This window comes from Leucoraja erinacea, chromosome 19 (assembly GCF_028641065.1).
Source record: "Leucoraja erinacea ecotype New England chromosome 19, Leri_hhj_1, whole genome shotgun sequence".
Taxonomy (NCBI): domain Eukaryota; kingdom Metazoa; phylum Chordata; class Chondrichthyes; order Rajiformes; family Rajidae; genus Leucoraja; species Leucoraja erinaceus.
In genome coordinates, this window is record NC_073395.1 from 18579467 (window position 1) to 18595746 (window position 16280).

At 51.3% G+C, this 16280-nt stretch overlaps 1 protein-coding gene across 1 annotated transcript in view; it reads left to right on the top strand.

Annotated features, from left to right (window-relative positions):
- The window catches only part of LOC129706302 (plakophilin-2-like), a 28593-nt gene extending 12519 nt beyond the window's left edge, over positions 1 to 16074 (top strand). The window contains 11 exon segments of the mRNA XM_055650505.1: positions 4378 to 4585; positions 4941 to 5112; positions 9748 to 9865; positions 10442 to 10597; positions 11368 to 11544; positions 12240 to 12272; positions 12274 to 12315; positions 12317 to 12395; positions 12974 to 13160; positions 13878 to 13965; positions 15154 to 16074. Of these exon segments, the coding sequence (XP_055506480.1) occupies positions 4378 to 4585; positions 4941 to 5112; positions 9748 to 9865; positions 10442 to 10597; positions 11368 to 11544; positions 12240 to 12272; positions 12274 to 12315; positions 12317 to 12395; positions 12974 to 13160; positions 13878 to 13965; positions 15154 to 15237 (1344 nt within the window). The 3' untranslated portion in view covers positions 15238 to 16074.
- Positions 16075 to 16280: the final 206 nt, after the last annotated feature.

Consider the following 16280-nt stretch of genomic DNA (forward strand, 5'->3'; position numbering starts at 1 on the left):
TTGATCCATCTGTGAAAATTAAGAGGTGTTCCCTGTATCTATTATCTATATGGTTATGATATTCTGTCTTTAGGTCTGAATTTTTGTTCCTCCTTTTTGCCTCCCATATCTCCAGATCAACTTTTGGGATGTTCAGTAACCATATTGGCACAGATGGCCACAATACTGCAGGGCAGAACTCTTTGTCCTCTACTCCCATGTCCCTTGCCACAACTCCTCCAACCCAGCCGAAGCTTCCAGACTGAGCCACCCCTCTCTCCCAGCATTCCTGTACTACCTGTTTTGTTGGGTGGTTCTCTCCATGACCCTTGAGGCTTAGCCAGTAATTAGCCATTAGTTGTCTGCGGCGCAGTCTCAACGGCATCTCCCCAGTTTCCACCTGTAGTGCACATACAGGTGACGTCCGCACACCTCCTATACAGATTCTTAGAGCTTCTGCTTGGACTTTGTCCAACTCGGACAACACTGACTTAGATGCTGACCCATACGCTATACTGCCATACTCTAGTCTGGATCTGATCAATGATACATAAATACGTTTAAGAGATGATACATCTGCTCCCCACTCTAAACCTGCCAAGCATCTCATTACATTGATGACTTTTTTGCATTTTTCAATTATTTTTGTAATGTGGACCCTCCATGTTAATCTGGAGTCAAAATGAACCCCCAGGAAATGGAAATCTTTTACTCTTTCCAAATTGTTGCCGTATAGTTTTAACTGGACATCCTCTTTAATTTTTTTCCTTGTGAAAACCATTGTCTTTGTCTTCTTTATAGAGAATTTAAAACCCCATTTCCCTCCCCACTCTTCCACCTGGGCTATCCCTTGCTGTACTTTTTCCACGATAAAATCTATATTCCTCCCCCTTCGCCATAGGCTGCCATCATCTGCAAAGAGCGATCACCGCATCACTGGTTGAATGTTTGCAAATATATCATTGATCATGATTGAGAATAGGATCGGGCTTATCGCACTTCCCTGGGGAGTTCCATTCTCGACTACACATTTACTAGAGATGTCTGACCCTATTTTAACTTGGATACTTCTACCGTTGAGAAAATCCATTATCCAGTTAAAAATATTTCCTCCTACTCCCATTAAATGCAGCTTTATTAGAAGACCTTCTCTCCACAACATATCGTAAGCCTTCTCTACATCAAAAAATATGGTAACTACAGATTCTTCTTTGACTTGTGCTTTCCTTATATCATCTTCCAAGCACAGAACTGGATCATTAGTACCTCTCCCTTTTCTAAAGCCACTCTGATAATTAGCCACTATACCTTTTTCTTCCATTAGATGCATTAATCTTTCATTTACCATTCTTTCCATCAGTTTACACATGTGTGCTGTTAAAGCTATAGGTCTATAATTTACTGGATTACTTGCATCTTTCCCTGGTTTTCTAATAGGCACAATGATTGCTTCCTTCCACCTCTCCGTTCTTCCCGTACCTTGTTATATAGTGCAAGTATCTTTTGGAGTCCCTCCTCACTTAGATACATTATGTAACAAATATCATCCTTCCCTGGGGCTGAGTTCTTACACTTGGCCAGAGCTCTCTTTAGCTCCCCCAAATTAAATGGAATATTGTACTTGTCCTCTGTGATACCTTTCCTGTGTAAGGCCTCAACATTTTCCTCTCTTGTTCTTTCCCTACCTCTTCTTCCTTCCTCTGATAAGTTGTGGGAGCTGTGAACCCTACTAAAAGTGTTAACCATTAGTTCTGCTTTGTCTTTATTTGAGACTACAGTTTGATCTCCATATGTTAGGATAGGATAACTCCACTCCCTTTTATCACCTTCCATTTTTTTAATCATCCCCCATATCTCCCCTACCTGTGTTGTGTTTCCAATGGAATCACAATACTTCCTCCAATATGCTCTTTTTGTTTGTCTTATAGTCCTCCTTACAATTGCCTGAGCCTGTTTGTAATTAATCATGTGTTGGTAGTTATGAGTTCTTTTTAATAATCTGAATGCTCTGTTTCTATTCACCACCACCTCTTTACACTTATTGTCCCACCACGGCACAGCTTTCCTTTTTGATCTTCCTTTACTTTTAGGTATGGAAACTAATGCTGCTCTTTTGATACCTTCTGACAATTTATTCTCAAAGCTTTCTATATCAGTCTCGTCTTGTATCGGTTTTACATATCTATCACTTTCCTCCTTAAATTGCTCCCAATTAGCCTTTCCAAAAACCCATCGTCCACTTCTGTTTTCTTTACTCATAATTAAAGTAACATTTATTTTGCATAGCACAGGATGATGATCACTTCCTATGGTACCCTTTTCATATACTCCCCAGTCACATTTAGCAGCAATCCGATTAGAAACAATTGTAAGGTCCAACACAGACTTCTTCCCTGTCCTAACATCTACCCTGGTCTTCTTTCCATCATTTAGACATACTAGGTTACCACCATTCAATAATTCCTCAATTACCTGTCCATTATTATCTGACTTTCCACTGCCCCATAATGTATTATGTGCGTTAAAGTCCCCACACCAAATAACATTAGATTTGCTCTGGCCTTCTACTTCCTGTAACTTACTGACCTCTAATCGCTTACATGGATTATAGTAATTTATTACCACTATTTTCCTCCTCTCAGACCACACTTCTATTACCACATATTCCTGTTCCTGCCCAATTCCTAATACCCTGTATGGTATCCCTTTTTTAATGAAAGTGGCGCAACCCCCTCCTCCCCCATTTCCCCTATCACATCTCACTGCAACATAATCATAAAGAACAAAATCTAAACTTGGTTTTAACCAGGTTTCCTGGATACATACGACATCTGGTTTTTCCTTCCTACTGTCTATGAATTGCTTAAAGTCTTGCCCATTGGCTAACAAGCTTCGTGCATTCCATTGTAGGATTAACATTAATATTATTAACCCACACATGTTGACTCTTGGCTCCCCTGGATACTGAGACCATCATGTATTTCCTCCCACTTCAATCCTGCCATGCCCAAGTGGTGGACTGCAGCCTTTACAATGATTTCTGTTTTGGATTTTATTTCTGCTGTCGCATTTATTACTCCTGCTATAAATATAACCAGGTTTTTCTTTTCTTTCCATATACTATTTTCTTTTTCTTTTATTGTCTCCATTATGCCCACATCTTGCTCCCTCCTGATCCTTCTTTCATTCATCTGTTTTGTAGGGCCAGCCCTCTTTGCTGCCTCTGCATAGGAGACCTTTTCCTTCACTCTTATGTTTTGTACTACAGCTTCGTGTTTCATCACCTCACAGCCCCAGTAAGCCACACTATGCTCTCCTCCACAATTACAGCACTTTGGTCTGACCCCCTCTCCAACACTGACCATATTCATGGTCCCCACTACACCTTGCACATTTCCTCGCCCCCTTGCACATTTTAGCTATATGCCCAAATTTCTGACATTTGAAGCACCTCATTGGTTTGGGTACATACTCTCTTACGCTATATCGCATGAATCCAAAATGGACCACTTTTGGAAGGGATTCTGTCTTGAATTCGACCAGGACTGACTCGGTTTCCTCTTTCTTTGCTCCTTTGGTCATTCTTTTGGCACTCATAATTAATTCACATCTCTTCCTGAGTTCCTGAACCAGTTCACTCATATTAACTTTGAGAGAGATTCCATAGATAACCCCTTTACACCCTGCCCTCCTCCGTTCTCCTACTCTCACTACTTTGATTATTTTGGTTTTGTCAATCTTGTTCATTTTCATTGCCTTTTCAACTTGAGCCTCACTGTTGCACCCTATTAGCATGTTTCCATCCTCCAGCACTCTTGCATACTTTACTTCCCCAACCTGGGCCCTGATTATTTTTGTCAGCTTCAATGGCGCTATCTTCTTTACTCCTCCTTTTCCTTCAAACCTCGCCACTACATTTAACGAAATTTCCTTTTCTGGTTCTTTGTCTTCACTCTCCGATCCACCAGTATTGTTTTTCCTTCTTTTACGGCTGCTCTTCCTGGGACTACCCCGTGCTCCCACGGTTTCCCACTCCTCCTTCTCAACACTTTGTTCGTTATCCTCTCTTCCACTGGCCTCCATACCACTAGACCCACTCTCACAGATCATTTTGTAACAGCAGGGAATAGTAACAGAGCACCATTTACCGGACCTATACGGGCCATCGGCCGATACCCCGATACAATATGCCCTCCGCGTCTGCGACCGCTTTCACTGCAGTCTATCTCCCTTCTTCTCCGACTCGCAACTCTCTCCCCCTGACGCATCTCTGCTGCAGTGAAGCTGCTTTGGAGGTTGCTGTGCTGAGTGTTGCGTGGCTGTGCGGGTCACGGGGCTGGGAGGGGTGGGGTGATACCTGGGCCCTCTGCTGATCGCCTCACTGCCCGTTTCCCACAGCTGTACGAGTTGGATGGGATTGAGCGGCTGATGGAGCTGCTGAGCAACGAGGAGGTGGAGGTGCAGCGGGCAGTGTGCGGGGCCATCCGGAACGGCGTGTTCGAGGAGAACGACAGCAAGCTGGAGGTGAGGGACCAGGGCGGGCTGCAGAAGCTGGTGCAGCTGCTGGGCCACACCAAGGACATCGAGACAAGGAGGCAGATTACCGGTGAGTGGTGAGACCTTAGAGATACAGCGCGGAAACAGGCCCTTCTTCCCACCCAGTCCGCACCGACCAACAATCACCCCGTAAACAAACGCTTATCACTATAAACTACACTAGCACTATCCTACACACTAGGGGCAATTTGCAATCTTTACCGTTGCCCATTAACCTACAAACCCGCACGGCTAAGGCGTGTGTGAAGAAACCGGAGCACCCAGAGAAAACCCACGAGGTCACAGGGAGAACGTGCAAACTCCGTATAGACAGCACCCACAGCCAGGATCAAGCTCTACCGCTGCTCCACTCCGCTGCCCAGAATTCTCCGCCGCCCCTATGTAACACGCCGGCTTGTCTTCAGGTTTAATGTGGAACCTGTCTTCGAATGAGCAGCTGAAGAGTGAGCTGATCGAAGAGGCCCTGCATCCACTCAACTCGTCGATCATCATTCCGTACTCGGGTTGGCCCGACGGGGACGTCAAACCCGTGGACGTGGATCCCGACATCTTCTACAACACCACCGGCTGCTTGAGGTGAGCTGCTAGCGGGTGCTGTCAGTCCACGAGACCTTCTCCTTGATCTCCTCTCCGTGGAGAGCGAGGCCCGCGGCAGGCACCAGCCTAACCTGCTGAGGGGGCTCGGTGTTCTACAGCAGAGGTCGATAGATGGATGGATGGATGGTATAGATAGGTATAGGTAGACCCGGTACATTACCTATTCCATAGAAACATAGAAAATAGGTGCAGGAGTAGGCCATTCGGCCGTTCGAGCCTGCACCGCCATTCAATATGATCATGGCTGATCATCCAACTCAGTATTCTGTATCTGCCTGAGTTTCTCCAGCAATTTTGTGTACCTTCGATCTTCCAGCATCTGCAGTTCCTTATTGAACACTTCCGTATCTGCCTTCTCTCCATACCCCCTGATCCCCTTATCCACAAGGGCCACATCTAACTCCCTCTTAAATATAGCCAATGAACTGGCCTCGACTACCTTCTGTGGCAGAGAATTCCACAGATTCACCACTCTGTGTGAAAAATGTTTTTCTCATCTCGGTCCTAAAAAAACCTCCCTCTTATCCTTAAACTGTGACCCCTTGTTCTGGACTTCCCCAACATCGGGAACAATCTTCCTGCATCTAGCCTGTCCAACCCCTTAAGAGGTGGACAGGAGATATCGGTGGAGAGGTAGATATAGAGAAGAGATGGAGATATATAAAGTTATTATATAAGCTACTATAATGTGTTGGAACAAAACTTCTTAAACGCCAACCTCTTTACAACACAGGCCAATGGCTGCTTGACTTCATAACAACTAGTTGAACCTGTCTGAACTGAATAAAAATATATATGCGTGTTATATAATAACACACACATGATACAGGCCAGCCATGATGATACCAGATGGTGGGGCAGAGTAGAGGGGCAGAGTGGCCTGCTGCTGTTTCTGTAACTGCGGTGAGGGAGCGCCGCGCTGTCCGCTGCTGTGGGAGGGGCGGGACTGAGAGGGCATCAATCTATTGTGCTTAGCTCTCAGACGACGAGGAGTGGGGGAGTGGGGGGGGGGGGGGGGGCTGCGAGTTAAGGAGGGGTGAAGTGGACAGCTTTTCAAAGAGTCAGCACACTAACAAAAGCCTGAGAGGGTTTCATCTGCACTCAATGGTTCTTCTAAACTACTTGAAACACAAACAGAGCCAGAGTCAAACGTGTTACCAAGGAGATGGTTTACTGTGGTTAATGGATAACAGGGTGTAGTAACGCTGTCCCGGCCGGAATTATTTGATGTCGGCTGCACTAAGGATCCTTGGCTCACTGAGGGCCTGAAGAAGGGTCTCGACCCGAAACCTCACCTATTGCTTTTCTCCAGAGATGCTGCCTGACCCGCTGAGTTACTCCAACTTTTTGTGTGTATCTTCGATTTAAACCAACAACTGCAGTTCCTTCCTAAACACAGAGGATCATTTGCATTTGGTTATCACCCCGATGCCCCTGGGTTTTGTCTGCACCCCCTAGGTGGGAGGGAGCTCTTGTAACAGAGCGTTCAAACACACCCACCGAGGAACACATCGCGGTTGCTGCAAACCCGAAACTAAAACAGAGTGCTGGGACGGGCAGCTGGTCAGGTAGCGTGTGGGGTGAGGAAGGGTCCGTGTTGCAGGCCGGGACCCTGCACCCAAACAGGAATGGTGTCTGGTTCTGGGGGTCGCTACAGAGTGGGGGCTTTGGTGGAATTGGCAGTGGATGGGGAGGGAGGGAGTTCTGGTTTTTATTTACATACTGGGGGGGATGACATGAGCTCTGAACTACATTCAAGAAACATGTAGATAGGTACATGGATAGGACAGGTTAGATGGGTATGAGCCAAACGCAGGCAGGCAGGACTAGTGTAGATGGGGCATCCTGGTCCGTGTGGATAAGTTGGGCTAAAGGGCCTATTTCCGTGCTGACAGCTCACAGTGTGGGGGGGGGGGGGGGGGGGGGGGGGGGGGGGGGGGGGGGGGGGAGGGGGAGAGGGGACCTGAGTGAGAGGGGCTGCAAAGAGAGGGCTGAGGGTTGATGCAGTTTCTTGGTTGTAACCTCAACGTGGCTGGTCTACGACAAGTTGTCATGGATATTGAATTAATATTTACACCAGGGACTGAAGCTGGCGACCTTGTAACCCTTGCCCCCAATGATCAGCCTCTGCGGGTGTGCCCGTGTCCCACTCCCTGCCCGCAGGCATCCTGCTCATTACAGCTGGCTGGGGCGTGAATCACCACAGATCAGCTCGCACTGAAAGGCTTTAACTCGTCACGTCCCGTCGAGTCAGCGATCCACGGGGCGCGTAGGCGTGTTGACATCAGGCTTGGGCTGGGTGGGGAGTTCCTGCCCAAAGATCTTATAGCTCTGCTATAAGATCTTTGTTCCTGCCTACGGCATTCCCTGGACAGCGGGGATACGCTGCCGATCTTCCTGGGACACTGATTGGAACGAGATCCCGGGTGGGTGGGGGGGGGGGGGGGGGGGGGGGGGGGGGGGGGGGTAGGGGGGAGGAGAGGGTGGGGAGGGGAGGGGGGGAGGGGCAGGGGGGGGGGGGGGGGGGAGGGAATCTAGGACTATGTGGGAAAAGCCAGAACGGGGGTGTTGATTTTGGATGATCAGCCATGATCATATTGAATGGCCTACTCCTGCACCTATTTTCTATGTTCAAGGCAGCATTTTGTGTTGGTTTATTGTTGCCACGTGTACCGAGGTACAGTGCAACACTTTGTGTACTATCCATTCAAATATTGGATTTATGTTAGGAAGCAACGTCAGTCGCTGCTTTACACTTATAATTCTGGAGTAACTCAGCCGGTCAGGCAGCATCTCTGGGGAGATTCCCCAGTAGGTGACATTTCGGGTTGAGACCTTTCTTCAGACTGAGAGTCAGGGAGGGGAAAAACTAGAGGTATGAGAAGGTACAGAACAAAGCAGAGTATTTATGTGTAGTATTGTGTGATCTGAACAAAACAAAGCCTTGTATGCAAAACAAGGTTTTTCGCAATACCTTGGTACATGTGATAATAATGAACCAACATAAACCTAAACAAAACCATACCATACACAAGTACAAGAGGTACTTCCCTCCCCCACGCAGTGTGGGTGCAGTGACCGTCAGTGGTCTCCCCTCCCCCTCCCCTCCTGACGGCCGCTGAACCAGTGCAGGGGAGCCCAGTGTTACTCCATGGAGCACCGGTCCCGCTGGTGTTCATCGGCCAGCCACCCCTCCATGACTTTAGATACAGCGAGGAAACGGACCACTCGGCCCATCGAATACGTGCTGACCAGCGATCCCCATACACTATACTATCCTGCACAATAGGGGCAATTTACATTTTTTACCAAAGCCAATTAACCTACAGGTGAGAGAGGGTCCTGCCTCTTTTTCCAAAGATCTGTTGTTTATGGGTTGGTTTTGGGCACTATGGGTTCTGGGTCTCTGGCGCTGTAAGGCAGCATAAGAGATTAGTATACAAACTTAAAGCACAAGGCATTGGGGGTTCAGAATTGATGTGGATAGAGAACTGGAGTTTCACTGGAGTTTAGAAGGATGAGGGGTAATCTTATAGAAACATATAAAGTTATAAAAGGACTGGACAAGCTAGATGCAGGAAAAATGTTCCCAATGTTGGGCGAGTCCAGAACCAGGGGTCACAGTCTTAGAATAAAGGGGAGGTCATTTAAGACTGAGGTGAGAAAAAACTTTGTTGTGAATTTATGGAATTCCCTCCCACAGAGGGCAGTGGAGGCCAAGTCACTGAATGGATTTAAGAGAGAGTTAGATAGAGCTCTAGGGGCTAGTGGAGTCAAGGGATATGGGGAGAAGGCAGGCACGGGTTATTGATAGGGGACGATCAGCCATGATCATAATGAATGGCGGTGCTGGCTGGAAGGGCTGAATGGCCTCTTCCTGCGTCTATTTTCTATGTTTCAAAAATGCTGGAGTAACTCAGCGGGACAGGCAGCATCTCTGGATAGAAAGAATGGGTGACGTTTCGGGTCATGACTCATCTTGTCGAGAGGAAACGTCACCCATTCCTTCTATCTAGAAATGCTGCCTGTCCTGCTGAGTAACTCCAGCGTTTTGTGTCTATCTTCAAAGTAAACCAGCATCTCTAGTTCCTTCCTACACACTGTAAGGCAGCAACTCTAACTATGCCGCAGTGCCGTCCTACATAACATTGCTAACCGTTGTGGCCTAAACCAACCTATAAACAACACATCTTTGGAAAAAGAGGCAGGACCCTCTCTCACCTCCATGTCATGGGGTCAATATTTATGTCGCTAACAACACTAATGATTTGGAATAAATTGGGTAAACACACAGAGTCCTTTACCAAGAGTAGGGGAATCACAAACCAGAGGACATAGATTTAAGGTGAGGGGGAAAAGATTTAATAGGAACCTGAGGGGCAACTTTTTTTTTCCCACACAAAGGGTGGTGGATGTATGAAACAAGCTCTTAGAGGAGTTAGTTAAGGCAGGTACTATTGCAATGTTTCAAATACATTTAAACAGATACAGGGATACTGAAGATGAGGTTGTGGTGACGGGTGCCAGACTCTGCCATGGGTGGTCTTTGGTCAACGTTGCCGCCTTTGATGGTGCGTTGGCGTGAGGAAGTTGACCCTCTCCCTCCTTCCACAGGAACCTGAGTTCAGCGAGTCCCGAAGGCCGGAAACAGATGCGGGAATGCGAGGGGTTAATCGATTCGCTGGTCCTCTACATCCAGTTCACCATCGCCAACAACCAGGAGGACGATAAGGTTTGTGGCGGGACGACGGTGGTGTGGCCAGGGTCAGGAGACGGGAGCAATGGCGTTGTGGTGGGTTTGCCTGTTCAGCCTTCATTGGAAATCACCGTCGTACAGGCTGGAAACAGGCCCTTTGGCCCAACTTGGCCGTGCTAACTAAGATGCCCTATCTACACTGTGTTGGAAGAAACTGCAGAATCTAGTTTATACCGAAGGTATACACAAATAGATGATGTGGGTATTCTCCGGGATCTCCGGTTTCCTCCCACACTCCAAAGACGTGTAGGGTTGCTGGTTAATTGGCTTTGGTAAAATTGTAAATTGTCCATAGAGTGTGTAGGATAGTGTTCGTGTATGGGGTGATCGCTAGTCACTGTCAGTGAGCCATCACTGGTTCGGGGGATCACTGGTCGGTTTGGATTCAGTGGGCCGAAGGGCCTGTATCTCTGAACTAAACTAAAACCGCATGGCCTCCTGCGCTCCGAGGTGTAAAGACATAAGTGTCGGGGTGTTTGCTGCGGTAATGTTTCTGCGGCCGGGACGGGGCAGGTTGGTGTGCGATTGTAAATCCACTGTTTCTCTCCTCAGTCGACAGAGAACTGCACATGTGTCCTGCACAATCTGGCCTTCCAGTTGGAGAACGAACTGCCCAGTGCCTACACCGAGCGTCTGGGCTGGAGGAAACACCTGGGGCAGCAGAAGTCGCCTGGGTGTTTTGGAGGTCGCAGCCCCAAGATGAAGGAGGTACGGACTGTCGCGTCCCTCGCACTGCCCCACGCCACTACACTGCACTCCCTGACGGGCTGGTGCGCGGAACCACCATGGAACTAGACAGGGTGAATGCACTGAGACCTTCCCCAGGGTTAGGGAATCAAGAATTAAAGGGCAGAGAATGTCCATCCACATTACCTGCACTGGGCTACTTGACCCGGGTTGAATCGTACATTTGAAGTATCGGTGAACCAGGGCTCTCCTGTTGGTTTGGGAGCAGATCCATCCAAGACCACGAGAAATTGCAGTCGCAGCCTAGACCATCACGCAAACCCACCTCCCTTCCATTGACTCCATGTACACTTCACACTGCTTCGACAAGGCCACCAGCATCATCATAGACCATTCACTCCCTCTTTTCCCCTCTCCCATCAGGCAAGAGGTACAGAAGTGTGAAAATGCACACCTCTAGATTCAGGGACAGTTTCTTCCCAGCTGTTATCAGGCAACTGGGCCATCCCATCACCAACTAGAGGGTAGTCCCGACCTGCCATCTGCCTCATTGGTGTCCCTCTTTAATCAGACGTTATTGGACTTTATCTTGCACTAAACATTATCCCCTTCATCCCGTATCTGTGCACTGTGGGAGGCTTAATTGTAATCATATATAGTCTTTTCATTGACTGGATAACACGCAACAAAAAAGCTTTTAACTGCACCTCGGTACACGTGACAATAATAAACTAAACTGAACTAAGGGTTTAAGGTGAGAGGAGGGAGCCTGACGCTGGTGTGTTGTGTAGGAGGGTGTGACGGAGAATGTGTGGGCGGAGGAGATGAACCCACCGCAGGGCGTGGCGTGGCTGTGGCATCGGCTGGTAGTGCGGATGTACCTCTCCCTCATCGCCCGCAGTACCCGCACCTGCACACAGGAGGCGTCGCTCGGAGCGCTGCAGAACCTCACGGCCAGCACTGGACCCGTAAGCCGGGGGGGGGGGGGGGGGGGGGGGGGGGGGGGGGGGGGGTCAACGTGAGTGGGAGGGGGGTGCTGTCGGAAGGGGGGGGGGGTTGCTGTCGGAAGGGGGGGGGGGGTTTGTGGGTGGGGGGTCTGTGGGGGGGGGTCTGGGGGGGGGGTGGGGGGGGAGTCTGTTGTGGGGGGGGGGTCTGTGGGAGGGGGGGGGTGGGAGGGGTGGTTTGGGGGGGGGGGTCTGTGGGAGGGGGGGGTGTGTGGGAGGGGGGGGGTCTGTGGAGGGGGGGTCTGTGGGAGGGGGGTCTGTGGGAGGGGGAGTCTGGGGGGGGGGGTTGGGAGGGGGGGGTCTGTGGGGGGGGGGGGTCTGTGGGAGGGGGGTCTGTGGAGGGGGGGGGGTCTGTGGTGGGGGGGGGGGGGTGGGGGGGGGGGGGTCTGTCTGTGGGGGGGGGGTCTGTGGGAGGGGGTCTGTCGGGGGGGGGGGGGTTGGGGGTGGGAGGAGGGGGGGGGGGTCTGTGGGGGAGGGGGGTGGGGGGGTCTGTGGGAGGGGGGTCTGTGTGGGGGGGGGGGGGGGAGGGGGGTCTGTGGAGGGGGGGGTCTGTGGGAGGGGGGTCTGTGGGGAGGGGGGGGTCTGTGGGAGGGGGGGGTCTGTGGGGTGGGAGGGTGGGGTCAGTGATGGGTGGGGGGTAATGTCCTGTGTTCCCACAGATGGGGACAGCCATCACACAGAGCATCAGCCGGGGGGGAGCGGGGGCTGCAGCATCTCCGCCGCACGCTGCACTCCCCCCAACTCCCGCGTCTGCAACGCCACCCTCTGCCTGCTGCGCAACATGAGTCGCCACCCTGGGGTGCAAGCCGAGCTGGGTGAGGCCCGGGGGGGGTGGGGGGGGGGTGGGGCAGAGGGAGGGGGTCAGGAAGGTGAGTAGGGTCAGGGGACAGTCAGAGAGGGGAAGAGGTCAGGGTCCAGAGGGGTGTTGATGGGGAGGGGGAGGGTGGTTGAGGTCAGGCGGGGAGAGGGGCTAGGGGATGGGGGGGGGTCGGGGGGGAGGAGGGTTGGCGTTCGGAGGGTGGGTGGGGGGGGGGGGGCGGTTTAGGTTGGGTTGGGGGGGAGAGGGGAAGGAAGAGGGTCGGGCTGGATGGAGAGAGGTTGGGCAGGTGACGGGGGGGGGGGGGGGGGGGGGGGGGGGGGGGGGGGGGGGGGGGGGGGGGGGGGGGGGTGGGGGGGGGGGGGGACAGGGATTGATGGGGTCCGTGGAACAATAAGCTGTTCCAGTCTGTGATGGGACAGGAGGAGGTGGGCAGTGTGGGAGGCAGAGGGAGTGGTCACTTGGACAGGTGTGTGGTTGGGGCAGCGGTGGGCTGGAGACATTGACCCCCCACCCTGACCCCTCCCTCTGACACTCCCTCTCTGTCACCCCTGCTCCATCCCCCACCCCTCACAGCGGACACTCTGGTGCCGGACCTGGCTGCGGTGCTGCCTGTGGCGGTGAACTCAGCGACGCCGGACGACACGACTGCCCTGATCTGCCAGGTGCTGCATGCGTTGCTGCAGGGACGGCCGCAGCTGACCCGCACCATGGCGCAGGGACCCGCGCTGCCCTGCCTCGTGGAGCTGAGCCGCCGCGAACAGTGAGTCACAGGGCAGGGTAGGGGGAGAGGGACAGGGGCAAGTGGGACTAGTCTAGATGGGCATCTCGGTCAGCATGGGTGAGTTGGGCCGAAGGGCCTGTTCCTGTACTGTGTGAACTGTGAGTGGCTTCGCCTGTGGCCCACTCTGGTAGGCAGCGATCTCCGCACTCTGGGGGGAGGGGTTCCCGTCTCTTTGACCCCCCCCCCCACCCACTCTGTCCCTGCCCCCCCCTGACTCTCCCTCTGTCTCCCAGCCTGTCTCTGTGTCGCTCTCACTCTGTGTGTGTGTGTGTGTGTGTGTGTGTGTGTGTGTGTGTGCGTGTGTGTGTGTGTGTGTGTGTGTGTGTGTCTCTCTCTCTGTGTCTGTCTATATATATATGTATATGTGTGTGTGTGTGTCTCTATATATATATATATGTGTGTATGTGTGTCTCTCTCTCTCCCTCTCTCCCTGTCTCTCTCTGTGTCTCTCCCTCTGCCTCTCTGTGGGGAGGGGAAGGGCAGGTCTGTGTGGGAGGGAGGAGGATGGAGGAAGCCCCCCCCCCACCCCCTCCCACCCATGAGGAGCGAGGAACGGAGGGGTGAGGATTGTCAGCTGGTGGTGAGGAGGGTGGGTGCATTGTGTGGTGACTGGGGGGGGAGGGGCAGCACGAAGTGGACTGGCTGAATGGCCTTTGGCAAAGCGGGCAGTAGAGTGGGGCACTGGGTGTGTTTCAGGAATGCCCCCAGCAGTGCCAGCAAGGCTGCATCCAACCTGCTCTACAACCTCTGGCTGTTCCGGGACTTGCAAAGTGTGTACAAGAAGGTATGTTCTGGAGGGGGGGGGCTGGCAGGGGAGTGGGGGGGGGCTGGCAGGGGGGGGGGGGGGGTGGCAGGGAGGTGAGGTGCGGTGCAGTGACTGCTGGCTGTGGGTGTCTCTATGCACATGCTGCTGCTGCAGAGGCAGGGAGAAAGTGCCCAGTTAAATCCATAACTCCGCGAGTTCATTCACCCCGACAATACAATAAAACAGAGCCCTCCACTATAACGCAAGACAAACAGATATACTAAATAAACTACTATATAACTATATTACAATCCTTGCCAAGGGTGCATACAACCCCCTGCGGTGCCCAGCGGTCCCGGAAATCCCCCAGGGTGCCCATGGACAGCTCATAGTTCCTCTCCAACACCACCCGGGTGCGGATGTAAAAGGGGCAAGCATCTGGCTCGGGCAGAGCCCTCTTCCGCCAGCTTGGCCAGGCCTAGGAACTACCCAACCAGGACATCTTCAGCCCTACCCTCTCCCCTACACACAGGGTGTCCATAGATGAGGATGGTTGGGTGTGAAGTGCAGCCAGCTGGCAAGGGACAGCCCATTTATGTCTTAGAACTGGGGCTGCAACCTCATGCACTTGTCCAGCCTGCAAAAGTGGCAGAGTCTGTGATGCTCGGAGCTGTATCCTCCACCTCACGTCCCCGATGTAGAGGGGCCGCCACTGAGAGGGGAGCGCCTCATTGTGGGAGGGGTGGTGCTGAGGGAGTGCCGCATTGTCATAGAGTCTGCGGCCGTCCTGTCTAACTTTGTGTGCCTTCTTCTATTCATCCCTGCTGGTCGCGGGAGGAAGGAGGGTGGTGGAAGCCCCCCCCCCCCCCATGAGGAGCGAGGAAGGGAGGGGTGGTGATTGGCAACTGGTGGTGAGGAGGGCAGCTGTGTCGCGGGCAGCTTTGTCTGAAACACTTCCCAATATCTATCTATCCCAGAATTGTTCTGTGGCTCGCTTTGGGAGGTCTGTGCTGATTTAATGCTCTACACAATTTAAAAAAAAAATATATTAGTGATATATATCATATATTTTTTCTTTTTTTAATGTAGAGCATTAAATCAGCACAGACTGTATATATATATATATGAAACTCGGAGAGAGCGAGAGAGATTCTCTGTGTCTCCCTTTCTCTCCCTTGCCACTGGTTTGGTTGTTGTGAAATCTCTCTCTATGTTCTCTGTTTGAAGGCCGGTTTCACAAAATCGGATTTCATCAACACTCGGACGACCAAGGTCTACCACTCACTGCGGGATCGTAAGACGTCGCTGTGAATCCGGCCGCCTCTCACTGGTCCTCACTGATGGAAGACCCTCCGCTCCGGGCCAGATACCCTCGGGGGAGTGATCGGTGAAATCCCAACAATCCCGCCTCTTTGTCCACATGGAAACTGCCTAGCGACGCCTTGGAAGTTTCCAGAAGTTGGCCGCATGCACGGCCCCATATTAACAGATGCTCAAACAACAGTGGTGGAGTTAGATCGCCCACTGTGGGCTGACTCTGCAGAACATTAGTGTGTGCATAATCCATGGCTAATCTTCAAAGAGGAAGTTAACAGGACATAGGACACTACAGCACAAGAACAAACCCTTTAGCCCACAATGCCAGTGCCGAACATAATGCCATGACCAGCTCTTATCTTTTTATTTTATTTATTTTTTTTAAATATTTTTATTAGAAGCAAACACATATTATGGTAAAGACATTTCATGTATATCAGTCGTACCTTATTAATATTAAGACCAGCTCTTATCTGCCTGCACATCCTTTCATATCATTCCATTCCCTGCATATCCATCTAACAATCTCTTAAATCGGCCTCATGTTCCGGGCACCCACTTAAAAAAAACTTGCTCCGCACATCTCCTTTGCCCCTCTCACCTTAGACTATGCCCGCTAGTCTTTGATTTTTCCACCCAGGGACTACCTATGGTCGAACTTTACTGGACTTTATCTTGCACTAAATGTTGTTCCCTTTATTCTACATCTGTACACTGTGGGCGGCTTGATTGTAATCGAGTATATTCTTTCCGCTGACTCGATAGCAGGCAACAACATTTTTTTTCACTGTACCTCAGTGCACGTGACAATAAACTAAACTCAAACTCAAAGGTTCTGACTGTCTACCCATCTGTGCCTCTCATCATTTTATATCCTTTTATCAGGTCTACCCGCAACCTTCGACGATCCAGATTAACTCGCGTGGTATGTGGGGGGGGGGAACCAGCCCCATCCCCCAGTCACTTGAGAGGGTAATGCTGGCTTATTGATCCACTACAGCCCCTCTGTTGAAGGTACTCGCAGTGCTGGTGGAGAG